General features: G+C 38.3%; 1 protein-coding gene across 1 annotated transcript in view; it reads left to right on the forward strand.

Moving 5' to 3' along the window:
* LOC150078461 (uncharacterized) overlaps positions 1 to 27085 on the forward strand; it is a 285117-nt gene that overhangs the window by 52309 nt on the left and 205723 nt on the right. Inside the window, exon 3 of the mRNA XM_090384573.1 lies at positions 3820 to 3926. Within this exon, the coding sequence (XP_090240699.1) occupies positions 3820 to 3926 (107 nt within the window). The remainder of the gene's footprint in view (positions 1 to 3819; positions 3927 to 27085) is intronic.

Consider the following 27085-nt stretch of genomic DNA (forward strand, 5'->3'; position numbering starts at 1 on the left):
TTCCAGTCCTGCCCACTCTTCCTGGAAGCCCAAGACGATTCCACCGTATCTCAACTTAAATACCTGCGAATGATGCAAATAAATGGGCAAAGGTTCCGCACAGTTGCGGATGAAATATGCCAGACCAATGAGGAGCATTAATTGATGTTATTCTGATTCAGGAGCCGTATGCTGCAAGAATACAACCCCACCAAACCTCTAAAATTACTGGCTTTTCCATACACACTCGGGTCATTCAGCCTGTCCCAGTGGACCCTAAAACATTAGCAGTCATAAATAGAGATCTCGATGTACTGGTTGTCCAGGGCCTCTGCAATCAGTTCTCCGCTTGTATCCAGATTACATATACAGATCAATCATTCTATCTGATGTCACTCTACAGCCCTCCCTCAGTGAACATCAATGAAACACTAAACGTTTTGGAATTCGCTTTGAATTTTATTGACTTTTAACTACTCCTGGTTGCATCTGACTTGAATGCAAAATCCCCCTTCTGGCACAGAGCGGTTGCCGATGGCTAGCTTCTTAAGGACTTCGTCGTCAGTCAAAATCTTATTATTCATAACCAACCTAGCCAGTTCACTGCTTACTCTAGCTCCACTGGTGAATCTAATATTGACTTAACCCCCTCTACAAAGGACCCACGTTATTCAGTTAGCTGCCGGGAGGTAACTCTGGATGTGACTGTTAGTGACCATAGAGCCATACTGTTCCATCTTGACTTCTTTCCACTGAGAAACAACAACGGAGCAAGGACAACTGACTTCATCAGATTCTCTTCGAGAAACGTCAATTGGGAAGCATATGACAGCTCCATAGAACTGGACTTTCCAACTACAGACTCATCACACATGAACTCGCTAAATGCAGAGGACTTGACCACCTTTATCCAGCACTCCATACTCAGAGCCTTATACAGGTCCTCAAGGAAGGTATTCTGCCCGGCAATCTGCCCCTGGTGGACCCAGGAACTTACCACCCTTCGCAAGTCGGTTCACACTGCACTCAGGAACTACAAGCGACACCGTGATTGGCCAGCCCCTGATGTCGAACGCCTTCATAGGGATTATTTGGCCAAAACGAATGAGTATACCAAGGCAGTTGCAGCCAGAAAGAGAGAAACTTGGACAAATTTCGTAAAAGAAACGAACCGTACAAATCCATAGGGCCTGACATATAACATCTTGAGAGAGAAAAACCTTCTCCCCTGAAATATTCAGCACTGTTTCAGCAGACGCTCAGGAAACTATGTGTTGGCATAGTGTTTAGGGTAAGGCGCAACCTGTGGTCTCCCACAACCGCACTCTAAGTGTTGGCAGGGTTCTGCCAACCTTATTCTAGACAAATTGTTTCCACCTGATGACATCTCTGAGGATCACTCAGAATATTCAGCATTTAGAGCCGCCAACAGCAATTATATATCAAAAGAGCAAGCGACCCATTCACTCTAGAAGAACTGGGAGCAGTCCTTAACAGTCCTAAAACTGCGGCCGCACCATCTAATCCTTCTCTTCAATAAATGCTTTGGTGAAGGATGCTTCCCAAAATAATGGAAGCTGGCCCTCCTCCGCCTCATCAAGAAGCCTCACAAGCCACCAACAGACCCCCGCAGCTTCCGTTCTATCGCTCTGATAGCTAACCTTGGTAAGATCCTTGAGCGACTCATGGCTCTCAGGGTTGTCTCCCTGCTACAGATGCAAGATTTGGTCTCATCATGCTAATATGGCTTCACCCGTGGAAGGTCGCGTGAAGAAACTCTTTTCGATCTAGTCTTACATATTGAGAGTTCTGCCGTATAATTTTATGCAACAATCAATAACTTCAGATAAATTTAAAGTTTTGGATGATTTTCTGAATTCGAATTTTGGGTGAATTTCAAGGTTCTCTGTGTCTGAGTAGGAAAGGATAGGAGAGAACAAGAGCGTTATTTCCGAAAGCTACGTTTAGCGTGTATTACGTCAAATGGCTTTGCTGTACCACTTTGATGCTGTACAGTGAAGTTATATTCCCGTTGTAATGCTTTCTGTATATACAGTACTAGGAACTGGTAAAAATATTTGAGACAAAGTATACAGTATGAGTACAAGAGTAAATGGGGAGACATATCTGCGTACGCTTAATAATATAATATATTTAAAGATACAATAATCGATATGTTAGTTAATAACAGGATCGGCATCTTCTTTGTTTCCTTTGCTTCCTCTTTTTTACGGCTGTTATGCGTATTTTTCCCTATGGAATTTCACATAGACGGTGCGTCTAACACGGATCAGCGTGCAGTAATTCAGATTTTCATTGAGCACTTTTTACGCTATCGGAAAAAGAGCTATGAATTTTTGAGTAAGATTGCGCCAGGACATGAGGCAATTATTTTGAACCAGAGTTTCCTCCATCATACAGTAGAAGCATCCTAAATCTCCAAGAGTGAAATCATATCAATTTCAGCTTTTGCAGAAAAAGTTAACCATTTACTTCGACCAATATAGTATTTTGCTATTCGACTTTAAAGAACCTGACATCAACGTCAACTCTGAACAGCATGATGAAAAACGGAATTAAACGCAAGCTACTGGGACAGCTGAAAGAATCATTACACTTCTTGAAACCACATACCCACCTTTGTCACTTTGTTACTTTCATGTTTTCGGCCCATTTGAAAAGGAAAAAAAAAAAAAAAAAACTTTAGTTTATCGGAAATATAATGCTGTATATCTCCGATATCTCGCCTTGTGCGGGGCCTTGCTTCGATACGCGCCGCCTGACATATCTGTACTTATCAGGCGTATTTATGGCCCATTACACCGCCTGAATACAGTAATTCGTTCTCAGCATTCGAAGTTAGTGCTTTTGCGATACTGGTATTTAACTGTCCAAGGAAAAGAAAAACTCGTGTGGATGTGGATATTGTGAAAACTGAAAAGATAGAGCCCATAACCTATCAAATGATGTATCAATAATAATTGCACGAATTTATGTATGGTTTCTTCGTAATGAGGTGTAATTAACTTTAGTGCCGGCACATTTTAACTAAACACGCAATCTCAAAATATGGTGAATTCCAAACTGGCGTGTTACTGACATCCCAGAGACAACTCACGCATAGATAGTCAAAAGAGATACAGCCTCATTTTAACAAACTAAAATAAAAACTCTCTCTCTAGATATTAAAAAAAAAACAGCTAAATGAACAAGATGTCATTAACTTATTATTCTGACAAATTCCATCGCGAAACAACGAGCCGCACGTGCATAGGAACATTTCTTGCTTCCAGTTCTCCTTCATAATTAGGTCGTGAAGCTCTGATAGATAACAGATCCGTACCTTCTACGGGTACGTAGAGTCACGCCCAAACTAGGTTAATATGTATTTGTGTTCTCAAGGGAGAACCGCACTTCGTCTTTACGTTAAGAAACCGACAATGTAACATCGGTACTATGACTCTACAGCCTTCCCAGCTTGCAAAGAATCCAGGTGTAAGTTATTGTTCACAGAGTTCTTAGAATAATGGTTTTAACTAGGAGCCAGTTGAAACAACCATTGAACTCGTGTATAATGATTTCCTCCTATCAATACTGGCATTGTATACTGTTACTGTGTCCTATGAGGATTCGTCACTGATGATAGGAGGATATAATGTAGCGCACGAGATTAAAGAACTGTTTAAATATATTCTGGTAAAGGTTCAATTTTATTTATAATCGACATGAGGGTGTTCCTTTATTGTGGAGTTTTCAGTGATATTTTTAAAACTTGATGCACATACCTGTTGCAGAATCAAAGCAAATTACTGTATTTTTATTATTACCTTTTTTTTACAGCTGGTTGAGTTGCACGTCTACTTGGTGCCAAAGGAGAAATGGGTGGAAAAGCGAAAACTTGCCAAAATTCAAGTAATGGATTATGCAGTTTCAGCAGGTTTTGTAAGGTGAGGTTAATTTTTTTCCGCATTTCACGTTACATATCATTTGAATTCTTATTGCATATGCCCTACTCGACTAGATTTATTTTTGATGTTCAATATTTCGAACAACGCTTCGGATAAGGAGTAATACGCATCAAGAGCGATGTCTTATAATCGCATATTAATATTATACTTCACGAAGCAGTATGTTTGGAAGGAAGTAGCCTTTGCGGTTTTAATTTACTATCGCTATTTCTTTAAGTCCTGTTTTCAATTTCGTATTACTGATGGCTTTTTCTACCGCTATCTTGTTTTTTATAGTTTGTCTGTCTCGCAGTTCTCGACATTGTACAAAATCTATCAAAAACACAAATTTGTAATGTATGAGAAGTCAGAAGTAGAAAACCCGTTTAACCGGCATTCTAACTTATGCTGTAGACAAAATCGACATTAATTAAAGCCCGATGACTGCTAATTAATATCTTAATAATCTAATATTAAAAACAGCAAAGGCTTCTTTTTTAAAACTGATCTTACACATCTGTTGAGATGTAAAATTGTTCAAAAAAAAGACCTTATTCATCCTGAGAACAATTTCAGTCGAGAATGCCTGCTTTTCAAACCTAAATAAAAACTGATGATAAACTGAATTTAATTTTCTTAACAATGAATTCTAAAAGGAATTGCTTCTATGAGTATAAATCATCTTGCAGCAATATGAAACTACTTCTTTTGGAGTATGATGAAAAGAAGTAGCTTTTCTTATTGCTGTAAGACGAATTGTCTTCACAGATGTAAATCGTTCCAGATTTCGTCCATAAGAAAATTAAGTTCCGTTTATGATTTTTATTGAAGTTTAAAAAACAGATATGCTCGACTGGAACGTATTTCGGGTTTAATAAGATCTGTTTTATTAAACACTCTTACATCTATACTTTTATGATCATTTAACTCAACAGATAATGAGGTTATTTACTTAAAAAGAAGCTCTCACTATTTTTAAAATTAGCTATGGACAATAAAATTCGATATAGCTTGTGTCACAACTCATGTCTCGCTGAAAATAATATAGCTGCAACTAGTATTTTAATATAATCAGCTGTATTCAAATATCAAACTTTAGAACTAAATTATAGCCTATATTAATATAATAAGGTCAGAAATTTAATTATTTAAGAAGTCGTACAGGAAACATTATTAGAAAAAACTTGGAAGTCTGCCTCGTAAAGTTTGATTTAAGATCTGGTACTGTCAACTGATCATGATTAAGGAAGGTGGAAATTGTCAACAACTGTTTTTGCTCGTGATCAGTAGAGACCAATAGGAGACTAAGTCATATAATGAGCGTCAAGCTATCGATGTTTCATTTAGAAGTTGGGGGAAAAGTTGTCTGTAGAGTAAACAGCGCACCCTTCGACATATAATTGGATGGAAAAGATGTCGCTAATTTTAAATTCATGTTTTTTTAATAAGCATATAGTTATTGAGAACAGCCTTAACTTGCTGCTGAATTTCTCATATTTGCATGATAACGAACAGAGATTTCTGCAATTTTCCGGTGGACAAATAAAAAACACTATTGTTGAAAGGTGTTGACAGTTTTAGCTGTGTGGACCGAATAGATGAACACGAAATCGCTGAAATCTTGCCGGCTCCGTGTTAAAAAAAGTCATTTAATTAGCTATTATTGAAACAGCTATAGATTGCAGTTTTTTAGATAGAATCTTATAAGAGTTGTGCATTTTTTAGATGGGAGATCGCCTCAGACGTATGAACAATATTTCATGGCAAGCCGAGTTGATATTTTTACAGTCATTAATTATTTAGAATTAAAGGAACTCAGAGGAAGCAATGTTTGTGATGCAGAGGAAGCAATTTTTTTGATATGTGTATGCTAAGAACATTAGAAAACAGGGTTATCCCCGATAAACATACGCGATCGTGTCTAGAATTCTGAGTGTTATCGAAGATGGGCATAGGAGTAGCAATTTTATTTTTGGGGGGGGGGGATAAAACTGTTTTAGAAGGATTGAAGTTATCTTTTCCCAATGTAGATTATATGGAGATCAGAACTTAAGACACTGGTGGTGGATGTTCGAGAAGATGTAGTTATTTGTGAGGAGCAGGATTTGTGATATTTGTCGTACTTGAAAGTGGAATGTAGAAAAATCTAATTATCATCATCTTGTCAGTTCGACAAACTCTTCCTGCTCTTATCGGCAACCATGGACGTGATTTTCAGTAGGAAGAAGGTTATTAATTAGTTTGTTGAGAAGTTAGAATAAGAGACATCTATTAACTTTCAACAATAAGAGATCAGAAAAAAAAACAGAAGGAAATCTGTGTAAGATTGAAGCTTGAAAATTAGAAAATTTTCATGACAAACAAATGTCAAGACCAACTGCGTGGTTTCATCGAACTTAACTGGCAGTGAGATCAGCAAAACGGCTGACCGTACGATGAAGGACTTCGATTAAGTGGGCTACAGATCTTGGCAACCCATCTACTTTCTACTCAGAGAGGACCTGATTGAAGTTTACAAATCCCTGTGAGGGGTTAGTAAAATGAATGAAGGCGGAATTTTCACTGTTATAGAGAATTCCAGAACTATGGGGTCATAAATTCAAATTACAGGGAAAGAGGTTTAGATTAGACTGTACGAAGTTTTATTTTAGCCAGCGAGTTGTTGATTACTGCAACAAGTTGCCTCTGCAGGTAGTTGAGGCTGAAAATTTGAAGAAATTTAAAGATCAACTGGATGAGGGGGAACGTGAGGAGGGAAGTGCATAATTCCTCTATTTTCTATCTACTTTCTACATTTTTTTGGTTGGTGCAGCAAACGCCTTTAATTTTTGCACTATATGGCTATTATTAATACTAATATTAAAATATCGGTGCAGAAGGAATGACACCAGTTGTGAAATGTGAACGAAGATTTTTGTTCAGGATTCATTTAATGTCCTTCTGTTATAACAGCAGTGGAGGCATTGAGCAGAATTCGTTGTATCATAGCAGGTGACTTACCTAGATCGTCGATACAACAGTTACAGGAAAAATAGGATACTAATAAGTCAGCTTTATCTTCACATGAGATTATAATATTTTCATAATTACTTTAGACGAAGATCTATATACATATCTGAAACCATGTAAACACTTACTTGAGAAGAGAAAGTCGATTTGACACTAAATTTTCAATGCATGTTCAGTTGGCCCCTGAAAAAGTTCAGACCCAATTTCATAGCGCGCCAGCCCACCTCCCTTACAGAAAGACTTCTGTAAATTTAAAATAGCACCGATCCTATTAAAATTTTTCGAGACGGATTGTTAATATTCTTAGAAACCCTTGTACCAAATTTCATGTTTCAGAAAATAAACCTGAAATTTGGCCCCAGTTACCACGTATATTTGCAAATTAAATGTTTTCATGATTTCACCACAGAGGTGGAAAAGACAATTTCCTACACAAATGCACCTTTAATTGACTATATAAAATTGCAATTGATGCAATCAGTTTCAAAAATTGCATTCAGCTTTTCGTATTCACTTGAAGATTTCGTTTTTAAGACGAGTTGCTGTGCCGTAGAGACGACTGGACCCTTGTGAGGCAGGCTGCAAATTGTCGTCTCTACAGTACATCAACTTGTCTTAAGAAAAAAATCCCAAAGCGAATTGGAAAGACTGAAATCGAAATATGTTTAATTCTTTCGAGTTTACCGAAGTACATTTTAATATTTTAAGCATGTTTTATTTCCATTCTTCAATAAAGAGAGTGTTTTCAGTATCTAGTGAAGAGGACGATGTAAAACTGCTAAAAATACGTATTCCTAACATAAGGTAAGAATGAGCGGTCCAAAAGAATACTGTCTAGTCTTCGTAACTGCTCTTAATATTTCGACGTGCACAACAGACATCCAGCCGAGAAACGCCGTTGGTCGTAATTTGACTGATGATGTTAGCAGCATCGAACGTTCAGAGAACTATGAAGATTATTCAGAAAGTGAAAAAACTGCACGAAGAGTTGACAAGTACCTGCGATTATCGTGCGTCACCTGAAGCGTGCGATTTCATGTACACACACACACACACACACAGTAGTAGTAGTACAGAAAAATTCTCAGCTGGAGTTTTTCCATTGCATTAAGCTATGTTGTTTTCTACTGTACACATTTTGAGATTTCACGCAGTACATTTTAATCTTGAAACATTCCCTTAAAATTAAGCCACCCGAATAATTAAATTCAACTGCCGTGCTGTGTGTCTTATGTCTATTAATTGCGTGTGTTCTATGGTCGATTTGTGTGTTTGGCTGGACGAAAAACCCAAGTTTCCTGGGGGAAACCTTGCTATCTACGCCTGAGACCGACTAACTCAGCCACGGAGTGAAAAAAGCCCGTTAAAGTTCCTTGCGTCATCGACGGGATTCGAACCCGGGCCTTTTTCACTCGGTGTGGGGAAGACGGTGACGATACCACTGTACTACTGCGCAGACGAAACATTCCTTTAGAAGGAAGTGTCGGTGGAGATAGATACCGGAGTTCGAGATAACCCTCTTTACAAACGGTAAATAAACAATAATTGTATTTGCTCCGCTATTCTCTGCTGATGGTACTAATGGAACTTTTATGTGGTGATTTAAAATAAAGGCGTAACGGTGTGGGGAAAAGAGGGCTATTCAAAATAGTGCAAAGGGGTTAAAGTTGTACTCTTCCCCTCCGACGGAGGGAAAGGAGAGAATTAGAAACGATAGGAAAGCAAAAGAAACAACAAAGCATGATTTTTATGACCAAAAAAGTGATAGGAGTGTATTAAAAAATAAAATGTATCACTTACCGAGTATTCCATGCTGTCGCCCTCGACTCCAAGATCTTCTCCTTCTCCTCGAGCCTCGATACAGTGATTCTGCAGTCACTGGATGCATTTTCGGAATCCCTGTTCAGTCTGACCTCCAAGAGGAATATTAGTTCCCTTTTTTAAGTTTCCTAGATACAGTAAACAAACTTGGATATGTTTCTAGATGTACATTTTTAATCACACAAAAGATTAAATTTGAACATCTGTTTAACCATTAATAAGATGCACTGCAACTGAACTGCATGAAAAATGTATGTTCTCTGCAGATACTGGCTATATGAATATCATATTGTCATTTTCCATTATACTGTATTTACCATGATGCACTTTATTTAATTGGGCTGTAATTTATATTCAGATCCCAGCTAAATCTTTTTGTTCCCAAAGTAAACTTGGCAATTAATTGTGGAGATTTCAGAAATTCCGAAAACTGCAGGACATACTGAATTAAAATGCTTGATTGTAACAGCAGTAGAATCGCTGAGTAAAGTCTCAAGGGAGCATTAGGGAATGACAGCACAGAATACAGGAAAACAACAATATTTTTTATACAAGCCTGTAATATACAAAAAATATATAGAATATAAGAACTATTCATATAGTCTATATACTATCAGTGTGCTATTATATCGATACTGTTTATTCCAAGGTCTTCTTTTGACTAGCTCGTAGGTCAAAAGAAGACCTTGAAAAAAAAAAAAAAAAAAAAAAAAACATAACTGTAAGTAATTTTATATAGATATCACAACCAAGGTTGCGAAAGTAATATTCTATTTTGTTTACTATTATGAAAAAAAAATAGTATTTAACTTTACCAATAAAATAAGAAAAGACAGAATAAATTGAGGATAGAGCGTTGTAGACGGAAAACGTTCTTAAAATAATTAAGAATTATTTTCTCCCTCTTGAGAAAAAAGCATATAAAGAAAACCAACTAAATACTGGTGTTTCTTTGTATTCGCTTCTTACCTGGCTTACCAGGTAAGAGGCAAATACAAATTATACTTCCTAAAATGAAGCTCCAAGACCTGCAAACAAGTCGTGAAGCCTCAGTGTAGGAAGCGTCTGGAGACTAGACACCTGCGAGGAGATCTGCCTGGGGTGTTCAAGGCTCAGAATGGATTGAGTAAGCTCAATGATGAATCACCTTCTTCTTGCTCAGATTACACACATTCCATAATTCAAATTGAGGAAGTTATGGCTGCAGGATAGATATGCGGGAGTTTACCTTCAGCCAGTGGATAGCTGATTGCTGGAAGAAACTTCCATCTGGCGTTGTGGAAGTGGGTAGTTTGAATAAATTTAGAACTAGATATTGGAAGGAATGGACAGTTTTTTTTTTTTGCAAGAAAGATGATGAAAGCAAGCTTATACAGCATCAGCTGAATAAGCTTTCTTGCATCATTTGCTACTAATAATACTCTCATCATCAGCCATTTTCAACCCATTGCTGTTGGATGAAGGCCTCTCCAGTAACTTTCCAGTTTCTTCTGTTTTGTGCAATGGCCATCCATTTATTACCCACAAACTCTTGAATTCGCATCTGTCCATCTCCGTTATTGTCTTCCAGGTTTTCTTTTAGCCCCTCTTGGGTACCATTCTGTTATTTTTTAGTCCATCTGTCATCATGTCTTCGAGCTATGTGTCCTGCCCAAGACCATTTTAGTTCTTTAGTTTTGATAAGAATATCCTTTACTTGAGTTTGCTGCCTAATCCATGTGTTTCTCTTCTTATCTAACAGTCTGATTCCCAATATAATTCGTTCCATTCTTCGCTGTGTAGTTTTCAGCTTCTCTTCCAATCTTTTGGTGAGTGCCCGAGTTTCACTTCCATAAGTCATGGTGGGGAGTATACATTGGTTCATTATTTTACGTTTCAGACAAACTGGGATATTGCTCTTCAGTATGTGACTATGTTTCCTGAATGCTATCCATCCGAAATTTATCCTTCTCTTAACTACCAGCCATTTATCATTGTTACAGCTAATGACTCCAAGATAAGTATATGAAGTCACCTTTTCAATTTCTACTCCTTTAAAGATTATATTCCTTTCTGTGGCATACTTGTTCATCGTTACTTTTGTTTTAGCCATATTCATCTTTAGTCCAAAATCCTTACTAACTCTGCATATCTGATTAAGATTTTCCTCTAATTCTTCGGGATCGGAATAATACAGTACTATATGAGTCCCTTAACATATTCTTAAATTACATATTTACTGGTGTAGGCTGTAGTACAATATAGTGTACACTTACTATACTTTCAGAAGTCGTTGAGTACCAGTGCTATTTAAAGAAGTAGATGCGTATTCCTTTCAACCACTTTAGAAGGAGGTAGCTAACATTTTCCCTATATCAATGACTCAAATTCAAACCGTAATATATACAGTATGACCCTATTTGTTTTGTTATATTTACTCGAGTTTGTTTTCATCTCAATAAATCGCCAGCTTCCTTCAATGTTTTTCTCAATTTTTATTATAATTGTACGTGTTTTCATATATTTATCAGGAGAAGTCTTCAAAATTTTTGTGTGTGTGAATGGATTACTTCAGCCAAATTAAGGTTTAGGCCAGAAAACAGGTTCAAACATTTCAGCAATTATTAGACTATTTCAATGCAGGAATGGATTTCAAGAGAACAGTTTTTAGGAGGTTCCAAATCCTGGATTAATTTTCTATTTAACTTCCACTTTAAAAAACAAAGAAGTGATATTTATACGTTGGGCTCATTCAGCCAACAAACGGTAATTTTGGGGAACCCTTTCTATCTTCCACACATTTCAGGTAGATCTTTCTCCCATTCGAGCTCACTCATCACTTTTTGTCAGTTTTATTCTAATGTAATGTGCTCTTTCTCTCAGTTTCGAAAAACGCTAAACCGGCTACTACTCCACGAACTTAACTCGTGATCTCGCTACAGTTATGTTTTAATGCAGTGGCTTTTTTTCAGCGTGAACCGAATGAAAGAAGCATAGAGTTTGGCAATCGATAAAAAATCAATATCTCAACATTCATCGTCAATGAGCGCAGAACGATACGTGGAAGGGAAGGAAGCAAATTGGTATTCAAATTCTGAGACAGCTGTAAAACTACACAGCTCCGCCCGAGGCAGGTGTTCAGGGAAGAAGGCGGAACTAGGTTACTCTATCGACTGTCTGGTCACTATAACCTATAAGTGGCGACTTCAGCACACACACACCTACGATATGAATCAAACGGAGGTAAATGAGATTCCGGGAAAGGTATTACTGACTAATCCTTTTGACCACGTTTCCTCTTTATGCAGTGCCGCCACGTGACCTGGAGCACCTATTAGCAACGCCACATTTCACTTGAAAGGTTCACTGACCCAACGGATAACAAAGTTACCTATCTAGAGGAATCTTTCTATCTTCGAGTACATCCAGTCGTCAGCATACGGAGCAGGTTGCGATCCTAAGTTTGCTACGATGGGTATGAAGCGCCGTCTAAGGCATCTCAACAGTATGGGATGATATCACCCCCTATTGCGGTAAGCACATCTGTTTAAGATTCCGCGAAGCTTTGAAGGAGTGGTGAAAGTGCGATATCACTTTCAACACGATACGTATTACTAACATAAATTGCTTGTTATTTTAATTTTATTCATGCACGAAACGGATATATCACTGAACTCTTCACTGTGCAGCCCAATACTGCAATATAATTTCCCCTTCTTTCTGCAGAGCACAAGGAAAGAAAAAGTGGGAAGGGTTTTCTGGAACTTCGTGCTATACGGTAAACAGTTCGTGAAATATGTCGTGTTTAAATTGTATATGGAAAATATACAAATTTTCATTATCAGATGATGCAACAAGAGAGGCATACCAACAAAAAGGGACCATCTTTCTTGAAGGATGGATTATCATTTATAGGAGTTGCTAGCAACAACTGTAGTAAGCAGACATTTTTTGCCTTGCATGGCTTTTATAATTTTCTTCTTTATTACATGAATGAATGATCTTTAATTTGTCTTTACGCTTATCCTTTTGACGGTTAACTCAGTTAAAAGAAGACCCAAATCAGAGGCACTAAATGTTGCAGAAATAAGAGAATGGTTCAGTGACAGTGAAAACCTACTGTAGATATGACACTCTTCCACAGAATTCTAGAGGTTTAAAAAGTTCACATTTTTCAGGCACATAATTCCCTTGACCCCCCCCCCACACACACACAGACAAGAGAAAATCAGGGTACACTGTCGAACGCTTTCACCTTCACCCTGAAAATGTTCATAAAGATTATTGATGCCGTGGACAAACAGAAAAAAAAATGAATGCCCAATATGCTGGACATTGATCAAAGAGGTTCCTGATCATTACAAAAAAAAAAGAAGTCTAACTATATTTTTAAGCCGTTTATTGCAATACTGTACTTCTAAATATTTCATTAAAAATTTCAATAAATGTGGTGGCGGGAATTCCTCTCTGAGTGACAGGCAACATCTGACTTCAAATTTGATTTGGATTCAGCTAGAAAACTTCTCGAATATAAAATAAATAGTTCGTGAGATTTGTTTCAAGAATAAAAAAGTACGATATTTCACGGCTGGAGCATGATTTGCACTGGAGCATGAAACAGACCTCATCCTCTCCAGAATGATAATTTTGGAGAGGATGAGGTCCCTTTCGTGATATCAAGATTGTTCTCGGCTTTAGTTTCTAAAAATTAAAATTCTCCCTGAATTTTTGATTTTTAGATCCGATGACATCAGCAAATTTATTAGTGATTTGATTAAAATTATTTAACACTTAGATCCGAAATTGAAGGTATTATGAAATTGAGTTGTCCATTAAGCACGCGTTAATAGTATTTTATCTGACCTCCTGGAAATCAATCTTTGTTTAAGCTTCTACAGGATCTGGATGATCTAGTGCCTTCACCCCTCTTACATTCTATTTAAATTTGGTAGATCTTAATATTTTTGAAGATTAAACTCATTGCTAAACTTGGTTTTCATATCTTATATAGTTTAGATTTGATTTAACTAGCTCGATTGAAACGACTCGTGGTGATTATGCTAGACAAGTCGGATGGCAATTAAGTACGCCAGAAGTGACCAAACCGAGTTCGCGAGTCACATTCGGCTATTTAAAACTTGTAAGCTTTGGGAGAATACGGACTGTAACAAGTCATACCTCAAAATAATATTTTTATTAACGGAAAATGGGGAAAAAAATCAATACAGCTGTTGGCTGTTATAAAAAAGTAAACTGAAGCCATTATCAATCCACTGCAGGATGGAAGCCTCCTCAACGATTCATGTTTAAGTAAATGGACCATAACTTGTCACGCTGGTCCGGTACGGGTTGACAGTTCGACTGTATTTAGTAGTTAGGGGCGTGAATCCCGGTCTACTCAAAGAGCGTGTGCTATTGCACTCCCGCCCCTGACCACTCTGCTACTGAGGCCGGCTAGCTGGTATGACGGCCTCATTAAAATAGAATGAAGATGTAAACTCTTCTGGCAGCGTTGGCTGTACCGAGTATAAACGTAAATTAAAATTTTTAATAATATGACCAATGGTTTGCTGTTTGTACAGAAAAAAAATTCTTTCAATGTTACTATAATATCATTCTGAGATTTTTTAATGATCTGCTGTAATTTTTGATGTAACATTGAATGCTGTACCTCATATTCGTAAGAATTTAGTACAGATTCTAATTTGAACTTGCCAATTGAAATCACCTATTGTAAAGGGAACAACAGGGAAAAAATGAATTTTTTTTTTTGTTTTACATTTCAGATGAGAATGTGGAAGATTCTGTCCTCCGTGAAAGTATAGTAGTTTTGTCACTCGTCGATAGTTGGAAGAATTTTTATAGTCCTCTTCAAAAATCCTCCAGCTGTCGACGAGTGGAAAAGCCACTATACTGTCATGCAGAAACGGAATGCTGTTCCATGCTTTTCCCAGATACGTCCTCTGCTCTGTTCCAGTACTCTTGCTGGACTATATATAGCGTAGGAATTGCCTATTGGTAAACCGATTGGGATCTTTACAATGAGTAAGCATGAATGGATTGTATTTTGAGTTTTCGTAGGCCACTCAAATCAAAAAGCTAAACTTGTATGAACATTCTGAAAGAACAGAAAGAGAAGGATGGGTTAGCTTCGTAAAGGTTGTTCCGAACTTTAGGAAAAAAGATTTTTGAATATATTCTGGATGTCAAGAGTGGAATTCACGTTCCTGTATGGACAGCGTCACAAATTTTATAACTGACAGAAACTTTGGAATATCAGCTTTGAAAAATAAGAAGAAACATTAGTACCACAGAAGAAACATTAGTACCTTTGCATGTATGAATAAGACTACAATTTTCGCAATTAGGGAGAGTATTTAATTGACAGTTTGACTCATAAAGGCTGTTAATCGTGGGTTGTGAACGTTACACATCTCTATATCCAACTTTTTATCTGTGTGGCATCCATTCATTACACTAATTGCGAATTTCAGCCATACCTGTTAGGTTGGAGCGTTGTCATAACGACGACCAGAAACACGTACACACGACGCGGGAAAATGAGGTCTTTCTGGGACACTAAAGGACGAGAAAGTAGGATAAAAGTGAGCCCAAAGACAATTTATAAATGTAAAAATAGCAACGGTGTGAATGGGATCAGCACGTGAGTTGAGAAAAACAATCACTGCACCGTAAGTAGGACGGAACTGTAAGCACGAAAAATCTGTAATGATGGTAATTAGAAACTCAGCCTACCAATACAATATTAAAATAGAGCAAGAAAACAGAAATGTTACGTTTTACACGAAATAAAATACACGGGTTCTCACCGTATTTTTCACTTTTGGGCTTTAATTTTATGCTGCTAAAATTGTATAAAAAAAATCAAAAGCTTAAAATTTATTGTCCACTGTCAGCAGCAAAATTAAAATTAAAATAAAAAAATAATTATTAACATTTATTTTCCAATGTTCGCAGCGTATCATAATGTTAAGTAACTTGATACACATGCTACAGTGAAATGCATGAACACCTAATCATGTATCGTATCTTACGTAGGACAGCTCCTGAACGCCTGTTCAAATTCGGCATCGTGTAGCAGTCAAAAAAAAAAAAAAAATTCCACATTTTAGCTCCTATCTGGGATCGCTAGTACTCCCAGATGCTTTCTTTCTCAGTCAACACTGACAATGTTGGACAGCAAAAAAGGAATCGAGTAATTGCATGCGCGCAGACAGACAATAAGTTCTTTACGCTAACGCGCCTAAAAAAGTGGCATAAAATCTAATTACATGACTTCTTAAAAAATCTGACTAAAATACCTCGTGTATGAACGGAAATGAACATAAAGAAGCTCTGGAAGTTGAATACTAAGAACTTTTTGGCCAGCGCTGTCTTCAAGCAGCACCACATGATGTACGTGTGACCATTTCGGGATTTAGAGAAACGTAAAATGGCAAGCAGGTAGGGAAGGAAAGAGAAGGGAAAGAACACAAGACGGAATGAAAATGTAGATGGTATAAATTGGAGAATGTTACACATTTGAGTCTTAGTAATCTTAATGGCGAATCAGAGGGAAGGAAGGAAGAAAGAGGGATCATTCTATTTTGTAAAGTTTAAGACGTTTGATTTACGAATGGCTTTTCGTTCATTCGGTTGCCTTGTTAGTTTTTTGTTGTTTGAGTTTTAGCAGAACAAAGATCAGGCAGTACATGCACTGCCTCACACTTTATTAGGAGCATGAGCTAATAGCGTGGGCAAGAGGTAACTGAACGACATTTTTATCAGTGACCATCCCAGTATTGCAATGAAATGTCATTTTTCAATGAACAATATCTTTCGGCTTTCCTGTTTATATTTTTTTGATAAAATATCCTAGGAGAATTGTTATAAGTTCCAAATTTTCATTATTACTAATTGATTATTGAATGTAAAAAAATCACCAGCATCGTTCAGTTTGTCTGCTTTAACATGAGACCCTATTTATTGAATGATTTAATGCGCATGGAGTCCCTTATCTATAAATTGATTTTTAATGCGTATGGAGTCCTTATCTATAAATTGATTTTTAATGCGCATGGAGAAAATTCCAGTGAGATCTGGAATAAGGCAGTAGAAATAAGATTACAATCAATAAGCCGACCGGGCTAGCCGGGTGGGTAAAAGTGCCTGCCTGGCAACCCAAAGGTCGCGGGTTCGAATCCCGCCTCGGGCTTGAATCAAAGTACTGCAAAAACATATGCCAAAATTCAGAATAAATCATTAAAGAAAATTTAAAATTACCAGGGTAAAGAATGTTGACAGTTTTGTATATAAAAAAATAAACTTCATCTGGAGTGTCCTGAATATCCTAGATCTGGTGGTTAGACACTAAATGAAGCAGATGAAATATACCCCAGTTGCAATCTTAGTTCACATTTATTTCTTTTGTATTCTGACAGACAACACTATGAGCAAATTCGGACGAGATAGCTATCACACTTTGAAAATTAAATTGGAAGAGCTTTTAGACTAAGATGCATTTAGGGTTAAAGCCTCAAGCTGCGAGCAAATTTAGACTAAGTGCAATTTATATTAAGTGCAATAGCATCATTAATACACATCCATTTCTGAATAAACAGAATATTTATAAGGCGGCATCGCTTTAAGTTATATCTCATATTGTGAATACCTTCACAACGAGTTGCCATGATATTGCACTACTTCGAATAAGTAACGCTTCACCTAAGGAGAAGACTAATGTTACTTATTCTCAGATAGGTACCACCACCCAGACGGCACCGTTTCAGGGCTATTTGTATGGGATAATAACTCGACTTTCCACTTGTCCCTATTAGATTTAGAAAAGCAAAAAGGTAGAGGGAAAGTAATAGTAGGAGTGGAAGAGGAAAAGAAACGGTGTAGAAGAATGAAAGGGAGAGTAACTCCTTCAACTCACACCACTCAAAAACTCAAACTCCTCGAATAGGCAACGCTTCCCCAGTGGAGAAGGCTGTTGTTACCTATTCTTGGAAACTCCGGACATCATCAGGCTCCCCCCTGGTGCCGTTTCAGGACTATTTGGCCCAATGATGGGCCAAATAGTCCTGAAGAGATGAATAGTCCATCTCTCATATTGTGGAGTTATGAAGTATAACTCCACAATATGAGAGATGCCTGATGGTATATGATGTATTTAGACTGATGCATTTAGGGATATAGCCTCAAGCTGCGAGCAAATTTAGACTATGTATATATATTAAGTGCAATAGCATCATTAATACACAGCCATTTCCGAATAAACAGAATATTTATATGAGGGAGCTTTTAACACCCGTATCCCCCCACACCGTTCCGCTAGCCATGTCTAATGTCTAATTCAACAACGAAGGTTAAACTTTGAATTTTAAGATCCGATTCAGTAATTTCTAAAACAGGCATCAGCGACGGTTTTTTAGATCCACATTATACACAAAAATAGAAAAGTAGTTTACACCAGAAAGAAAGAATTAATTTCTTAATTGCGTTAGCAGAACGTCATTACTACAAATTTATAATTCAAATTACTGCTTTAAGTGTGGAGGGGTAGGCGGAAGGATTATTAGCGAATCATATTGCCTCCCCACCTTCGTTACGAAAAATCCCGAAATCGTATATTTGAACATGTGGAACTAGAATACATGTATGCAAGCGCAATTTCCTTCTGTAACTTTCCGCATTATACGAACTCGCTCTCGAGACCTGTAAAACTTAAGACTAATCACTTCAACGAACTAACTTTCGCTACAGTGAATACAGCGAAAGTTTTTACAATGATTTCCTAACGTAATTAACACTGGAAAACAGTTTACTCGCAGAGATCACAAAACCATCTCCGTTGGCAACTTGAATGCCATCCAGAATATTGTGAATTCACTACCAGTGAAATATTTGTAAAACCTCAAAAACAGGATAAGCCAAACATCGGCTGCCAAGCAGCTGCTCTCTTAAGCACACCTAACAAACACAATTGGATATCCTTTTTGAGCTCTCGACTCGTATATGGATTTAGTTAACACTCCTTGCTCAATAGTGCTAACGTTAAAAACTTTAAAATTTCCACTTATTTTAGGAGGAACGTTAAGCGCTCCTGGTGGCACCCACCGGGAGGATACGTGCCTCCTCACCTCCATCTCTTGGTGAGAGAAAATCAAGAGTACTCGGAGAAAACCTCAAGATTCTATACGAGAAAACCCACGAATAACTCCAAACCCGGACATTCCACCCTAGTACAGACTAGTATTCTTGATAAAGTTTTGTTCCTAATTGTTCTCTGTTTTTTTCCTGAAGGAAATGTCTCGATATTAAAGCTAAGCTTCATGCTTGTTCAATAGGTATATGGTAATAATTTAAGGTTAGTGACAAATGTTTTTAGCCAGCAACGCAGATGTTTCCGGTATATGAAGTTTTTATTTTAATATCCATTTCTAAAAAGTTAAAAAAAAAAAAATCAGCATGCTCGTGTACACCGCAGAAATGACTGAAGTGACAAAATTTTTTTTTTGTGATACACTAGGTGGGAGAAAATAAACACATGCAAAGAAAAGGGAACATAATCTGCAAAAAATAATGACAGACAGAGAAATCTTTATTGGTCAATCGATTTTCATTGTAGAGAGAGAGAGAGAGAGAGAGAGAGAGAGAGAGAGAGAGAGAGAGAGAGAGAGAGCGTCGATTGCATTGCCATCTAGTGGAAATGATTGTTACTATTTCCAGAAGTCATTATAATCATAAAAATAATCGCAGCGGTATTGATTTTTGCAGTAGTTCGTGATGATGCTTCCAAGTACTGAAATTTAGGTTCCCTGGCTCCATCTAGCGAATAAATTCTTATATAAATAGTTTCGTGTAAAAACTGGAGACAGATGAGCGAAGGCCTTTAGTTTTATTACGTGGTCCGCTTATTTAATAATATTCCACATTTTTCAGTACGTGGAAATAAGAAAAACTTATCTACAGAAATATGCTTTCTAAAAAGCGATGATTGAAATTTGTTTTATTCACACTATCAGATGTATAGACAAAAAGATCTACCAAGAAATCGTTCTGAAACAACTGAACGCATTACACTACGATACTAAAAAGTTTATATTTGAACTACACCTTATACTGTATGTATTTCGTGTGCTGATCGAACTGTGTCATCGGTTTTTTCTAGTGTTGATATTTGGACGGAAATTGAAGGTTTTATGTTTTTACAACGTTTAAATACGTATTACATAGCTGCATACCAATTCTGAGATATATAAGAATTGTACTGTATAATCATTCTTATAATAACTTTTTTCCTCCGTTGCGGTTTGTTGTGACTATAAAACAGAAGTCTAAGTCACCTCCACATTTGTTCTGCTATGTTTGAGGATATTATATAAGTCCGAAGCAGGCTCCGAGGTCTTACAGCGCATATGAAACCTATTTTGGAATGCCTGTGGGTGATTTTTATAAATACCCCACAGACGTTTCAAATATATTATTTTAAACTAATTATATTGCATTCTTTTTATTATTTGTTTTATATTTTTTAAAATATTCATTTTTTTTATATTTATTTTTTGTATAGTGCCTTTTGTAAAAGCCCTTGGCTTCCTTTCAATATACCCTTTTAGATCTCGATGGCTGTTACTTTTTTGTGATCGATATGCAAAGTTTAAAAAGCCTGCAGATCGAAAATTTGTAGTGTATTCCAACATACCATCTTCTATTGCTCTGGTGCCATACAATGAAGACCTTCCAATTTTCAAGCTACCCTCCAGAGAAGATGGTGGGTTGAAAATGGTCTTCAGAATTCGATAATGAATCTGGCGAACATGATAATTGGAATTACTCCTCAAAAGCCTATTCAAGCGAAACACCGCATTTCCCCAACCAGCAAGAACTGAACGACTTAGTGAGGAGGCTTTGATCTAGCTAAATTCAATTCTGAGCTCTTGACATTTTGTTTAAAAGATGGAATCGACTAGATCTTAGCTGCAAGACTTCCACATACAGAAAAAGACATGTCATTTATGCACGTTTTGTTGTAGTTTTTATTTTATTTTATTGATATTTATGAAGGAAATTGGTATTAGTTACTATCTAGAAGGGCGGCATCTCTTCATAGACAGTTCAAGTACAAGTTTGAAAGCTGTATTGCTTCACAATAGGAGTATACACCCATTGACCCCTGTTACGTACTCCATATATTAAAGGTAAACTGCAGCCATTATCAATCCACTGTAGAATGGAAGCCTCCTCAACGATTCATATTGAGAGAAATGGACCGTAATCTGCCACGATGGTCCAATGCGGGTTGGCAAATCGACCGTATTTAGCAGTCAGAGGCTTGAACCCCGGTTTACTCAAAGAGCGTGTGCTTCTGCCCTCCCGCTCCTGACCACTGGGCTACAGAGGCCTCATATCAAAGACGAGTAAGCAAAGCACGTGTTAGAGAAGATGAAGTAGGCTAGTATAAGCGGGATATCTGTGGAGGCTTCAAAAGGCAGGAGATCCTTCGGTTCTCAAGATGATTTCACTACGTTTCTTTGCTTTCTCTGCTTCTGGAACTACAGGGCAACAGATCAACGCTATAGGAGAAGAGAATGATTTCCCAGAATTGAATTCCAGCCTTACGCATACAATGTAGTAAAAAAGTCATTGGTTCCAAGAAAAATTCTTTCTTCCACCACACTATATCATGCTGGGACTAGCTAAGCAATTTGTTAAAGCATTGGATACTCAAGGTGACATATCTTTAAACATATACAATCTTTGCTTCAAATTGTCTGATGCAAAAGTGAAAGGTAGCCCACAACGTTAAGCAGATGTTGGCTTTGCAAGGACTGGAAGATGGAAAAAGACTGGAAAAAGCTTGAGCTGAGCGAAGTTTTTTTTTTTTTTAGGAGCATTAGCAACTAAAGCCATATTGCTCCGGGATATGCGGTGGTCATTCCCTGACCTTTCCGCATCCTCCGTATTCGGTGGTGACGGGCTCGAACCCCAGTCTAATCAAGAAGCGTCTGCTACGCACTGCTACTCCTTCTCACCTGGCTACGGAGGCGCCTCTGGGCGAAGTGACTGGCAGTCATTTCTCCTTGTAATGAAATGACTTTCTTGGTGTGAAAATTGTGAAGAACTTGTTGACAAGTTCAGTGAAAGTTACGAAAGTTGTGGTCTCAAATTGCCAACGGCTAGTGCCCTTCCGCTCGCCACATGGCAAAGCCTATTTCTTTGTGCCTCATATTATCAAAGGAAACGCTATTATTCAATAAATCTCTACAAGAAATTGTTCAAAAATCGTCGACAGGAGATTATTGGCCCTCCTTGCTGGCTGACCGCATTGCAAAGAGAATTTCGTTTGCCCTGGGTCTTGCCCTCTTTGTGATTGTCCATTTGTAAAAACCTTGCATTTTGTAGTTAAAATATAGTTGCCACTGAGTTTCTTCAGGCAACTAGGAACCAGAAATAGCGCTGCTTTGACACTATTTATTAACCACCCTCCCAATATTCGCATCATCTGCACATTTTAACATCATGCCCTGTATCCCTTCATAAATGAATTCAATAAAAATCAATAACTAATGCAGTCAAAGCACAGATCAGTAAGAGGAGGCTCCATTTCTAACCATAGCTCCTGAAGGGTAAGCATTAATTACAATCCTTTGCATCCTCTTGTATAGCCATCTAATAATTACATAATCCGTCTTACCTGCGATTCTAACATGTTCCTCTTTATACAACTAACTCTTATGCAGGACCGAGTCAAATGCTTTACTGAAGTCCAAAATAACAATGTCAGATTACTTCCTGTATCCGACTCATGAGTGACCTTGTAATAACGGTTTAGTATGATAGTTAAACAAGATTTTACCTTTACAAAACCATGCTGTGTTCCCTTGAGAAAACCATTCTCATCTGGACGATCCTGTATTACATTATTAATCACTGCTTCCATCATTTTCTCTACAAACGAAGTCAAACTGACTGGTCTGTAGTGACTCGCTTCGTTTTTTTGAACTAACTTTATGAATTGGCGATATACCTTGTTGCTCCTATAATTCAAAGGAATCGCCCTCTGAATTAATGGCTGAAAAACATTCCCTTGCTACTTCACACGCAAAAGCTTTATCCTCTGTAATTTACAAATCGATGATGGGCATATACAGGGTGTCTCAAAAATATTGGTACAAACGTTTAGGGGAGGTAGGTAACATCTAAAGGAATGTGAATCGCATAGGAACCCATAACCGGAAACGTCATCGTAAGTCGGTACACGGCGCTGTTCATCAGTTCGCGAGAGGGAAAATTTCTGGTTTACTCATTCAAGCAGTAGTCGCCGCACGAAGAGCATGCATCGATATACGAACTGTGAGCTGGCAGACATGCACCTAGTGTATGGATTAGCAGAGGGCAATGGACGAGCCTCTCAACGAATTTATGGAGAACGTTTCCTAGACAGACAGACATGTACCGGACCACCGTTTGTTTGCGCCCGTGCATCAAAATTTGTGCGATTATGGGTCATTTAGAGGTAACAGGAGTAGTGCGGGCAGACCACGTTCGACGCGAACTCCCGCCATGGAAGAAAGTGTGTTGAATGCCATCCAGAATAATCCTACTACCAGCACACGTGCCGTTGCCTCTGCCTTAGGAGTGTCTCGTTGCAGTGTACAGCGTGTCTGGCACGACGATTCCTTACACCCCTTTCATCTCCAAAGGGTTCAGTTACTGCTCCCCCAAGATTATCCTGCACGTGTGGCTTTTGCGCAGTGGTGTCTCCAAGAAAGTGTTCAAGACTTGAATTTTCCAGCCTATGTTTTGTTCACGGATCAGGCTTATTTCACTCGGGAAGGCTTATTCAATCAGCACAATTCAATGCTCATATGTGGGTTCACGACAACCCACACGGTGTGCGCCCCCATGCGGCACAATCGCTTCGCAATAAATGTGTAGGTAGGTATGGTCGGTGACTGCTTAGTCGGCCCATACCTTTCACCATCCCGCATGAACTCCGCTAAATATCGGATCTTTCTTGAACAAGTTCTACCAGGGTTACTTGACCTGCCCATTATGGAAGGTGTGTTCGTGACCATTTGAACAGGCGTTTTGGGCATCGATGGATTGGCCGTGGTAGACCCGTTGCCTGGTCCCCACGCTCACCTGATTTATCGAGCCTTGATTTCTTTCTGTGGGGGGACCTCAAATCTTTCGTGTATGACTCGCCTGTGGAGACGGAAATGGACCTCGTGGCGAGACTCATCTGCGCTGCTGCTATTGTCAAAGAAACTCCACGTGTGTTCGACCGTGTCCGCCAATCCATGCTGCGTCGGTGTCACGCATGCATCACGTCTCATGGTGGAACCTTCGAGCATCTGTTGTAACATCATGAAATGCATCCATCTCGTACTCCATTGTTAATATTATGTCAAGTAAATGTTTGCCACTAATTACTGTCTCGTGTCATTTCTGCTTCTTGTGCCTCTGCTACTACTTTCCCGTGACGTTTCCGGTTATGGGTTCCTATGCGATTCACATTCCTTTAGATGTTACCTACCTCCCCTAAACGTTTGTACCAATATTTTTGAGACACCCTGCATGTGAGGAAACAGCTCGAATATTTGAGTTACAGAGCTTGGTAACTAGGCACCTAGTTACCAAGAAAAAAATGGAATAGGAAGTTTTCCTTTAGCCAGGGAATTGTTAAGCTCTGGAATAAGTTGCCTTCGGGCCTATCTGAGGCTAATGGCTTGGGTTCAAATTCTACCCAAGCTGATTCGGCGCCTACGGGAAGAGAAGGGGGGGACAAGTAGAGTAAGGTTTATTTTTTTATTTTCCTCGACATTATAGGAAGAAGGGGGTACAAGTAAAGGAGGAGTTTTTTTAGTTTGTGCAATGCAGCATAATCCTCTGGATTCTGTTAATACTAATACTGGTTTATACTGTCTGCCCAAAAGTACACACCTCCACAAATATTGAATACTACGCCTGAAATTCTCCGCGCACCTTCTGCCACTGTTCGGAACAGTGGCGGAAGGTTCTATGGAGTGACGAAGTTCACTACAGTTTTTCGTATCGACTGACCTCTTTAGGTCAATCGATACGTAGAGAATGCTCGGAGCGCTTCCTGTCGGAGTGTTTCGTCTCAACACTGAAGCTTGGCAAGGCGGTCTTGATGGTACGCAACTGCTCCATACTAATTTCGAACTGGTTTCGACTTAGTCCGTTAATGATAGTTCTTGAAACAACCCGCCTTGGGTTCTGGACAATTATGCGCTACCTTTTCAGACAGCGATAATTGTAATGTGGCAATACTGCGGAAATAGGCCTCGTTAGCATCAGTACGAAAATACTGTCATGGGCTAATTTTTGGACAAAAGTTGGACTCGCCGGCTACGGTCGCTTGGACCACAATCCCACTGAATACCTGTGATACGATCGTGAGAGCGTCGGATTAAGGTATGACCAAAACGACCTTCTTCCAAAGCTCTGGCAGCTCTTTTGCAGAAGAAATGGAATTCCCGTCAACACCCACGGAAAATCGATAAAAAGTATGCCCAAGAGGGTGCTGCCATGCAGGCCCAAAGGCGGTCCTACTATGTATCAGGTTTTAGAATTAAAACCCCTATTTGCAACAACTTGTGTATGTTCAAATTCTTTTGGTCATATAGTGTAAACTTCTATAGACATAATTAAACATGTAACTTATCTTTAAACGCTTTACTGCCGAGCTACTATACCATTATTAGAGCCATTTTAAGGGGAGCGACTTGAAACATGCAATTGCTGACACGGGACTATGAACTGCTTAGTACTGCATGGAACTTCTTTTATTTTTTGCTAATTTCATACAAATCGGGGAATGATCCCCATATAAAATATGTGAGAAAGTGTAAAACTGTTAATACAGAATTCTTTGACAAATAAAATTTGGCACTCTATATTAAAAATGAATAACAGCAAGGATAAGAAATTGATATAAATTAAAAAATATACAAATTATAAAATTGTAAATATCGAAATTTTCGTTAGCACATTTGCATAATGCGCCTATTGTCTTCACCATATCCGTCCACTGGCATGGAACTCGGCTCCTATAGTAGATGGAGTTTCATGAAATTTTGTATGGACGGCCTTATAAAAAAGATCTATCGAGCTGTCCCAAATTTCATTAAAATTGGACCAATATAAATCCAGAAATTATTATTCCTTTGTCCGTCTGCATATAATAAATCCACTCCCAGTATATGCATTTTTAATGGTCTTTGTCCGTCCATCTTCATTTAATAACTGGACTCACAGTGAATAAATTTTCACGAAATTTTATAATTCGATATGTTAGACCAATCTGTCGAAACTTCCCAAATCTCAAGCACTGCGTACATGAACTAACTTGTTCTTATTTATTTCTCTCATGCATATCACTTGACTCAATTTTTCTCAAAATAATCAAGGAAAACGCCTACAGGACCTACGTCTGCATTTGATAACGTATTCCAGAAGTAGTAATAATACGCACACGTGAAACCCTTGTCCATTACACTACTGATTGGGCCCTCGTGGTTGGTATAATGATCGTCCTGCCCACATCGGAGGGAAAACACCTGAGTTCGAATCCCGTCGATGACGCGAGAAATTTTTCAGGGTCTTTATCACAACGTGGCCGAGTTAGTCGGTTTCAGGCAAGGTACCGTGGTTTTTTCTTGTGGAAACTCGGGTTTTTCGTGCAGAAAACAGATTTTGTGTCTTTTGGAACATGGAAGTGCACCTCTGATGAAGTGGCCGCAGAAATTAGTATGCGTAAAGCTCCATGAAAAGATTAAACTTCCAGTGTCACTGCGTTCATGTAGAGGAAAGAAATTACAAGGGGTAGACAAAAAAAACCGCTTCTTTATAAAACGAATTCCGCCATCCGATTCCCATAATGTTTTCCTGCAATTTTTTGGATTTTTTTTCAATTGCTGCAACTTGCAATTTTGAAGTGGAAGTCAAAGCGAAAACCCACGTCTGAGTTTGCCACATAATAAAATAAATCATTCATATATAAAGTGAAAAGCATGGGGATGATCTAAAACTGTTGTTTATTTTGAAATAAATTTAGAAAAAGGAGTGACTTGATACGCGCAATTGCTGTCGCGCGTCTATGGAGAAGCATGTCTCGTAAGTATGCGCGTCAAGCGCTGTCTCTCTCGTGAATCACGCAAATCTGTGTGACGCGCGACAACTCTAGTGCGCGACTGGCCAATCAATCAATCACCAGTCATGACAGCGTACGGTTAGCCTCATTGGTGAGTATTATCTTGTCGACATAGAGTTCATACCGCATGAACGTGTATGTCGAACTGAAGACGCATTCCCAT

Source organism: Mastigoproctus giganteus, chromosome 11 (assembly GCF_048544385.1).
Source record: "Mastigoproctus giganteus isolate SK-2022 chromosome 11, ASM4854438v1, whole genome shotgun sequence".
NCBI lineage: Eukaryota > Metazoa > Arthropoda > Arachnida > Uropygi > Thelyphonidae > Mastigoproctus > Mastigoproctus giganteus.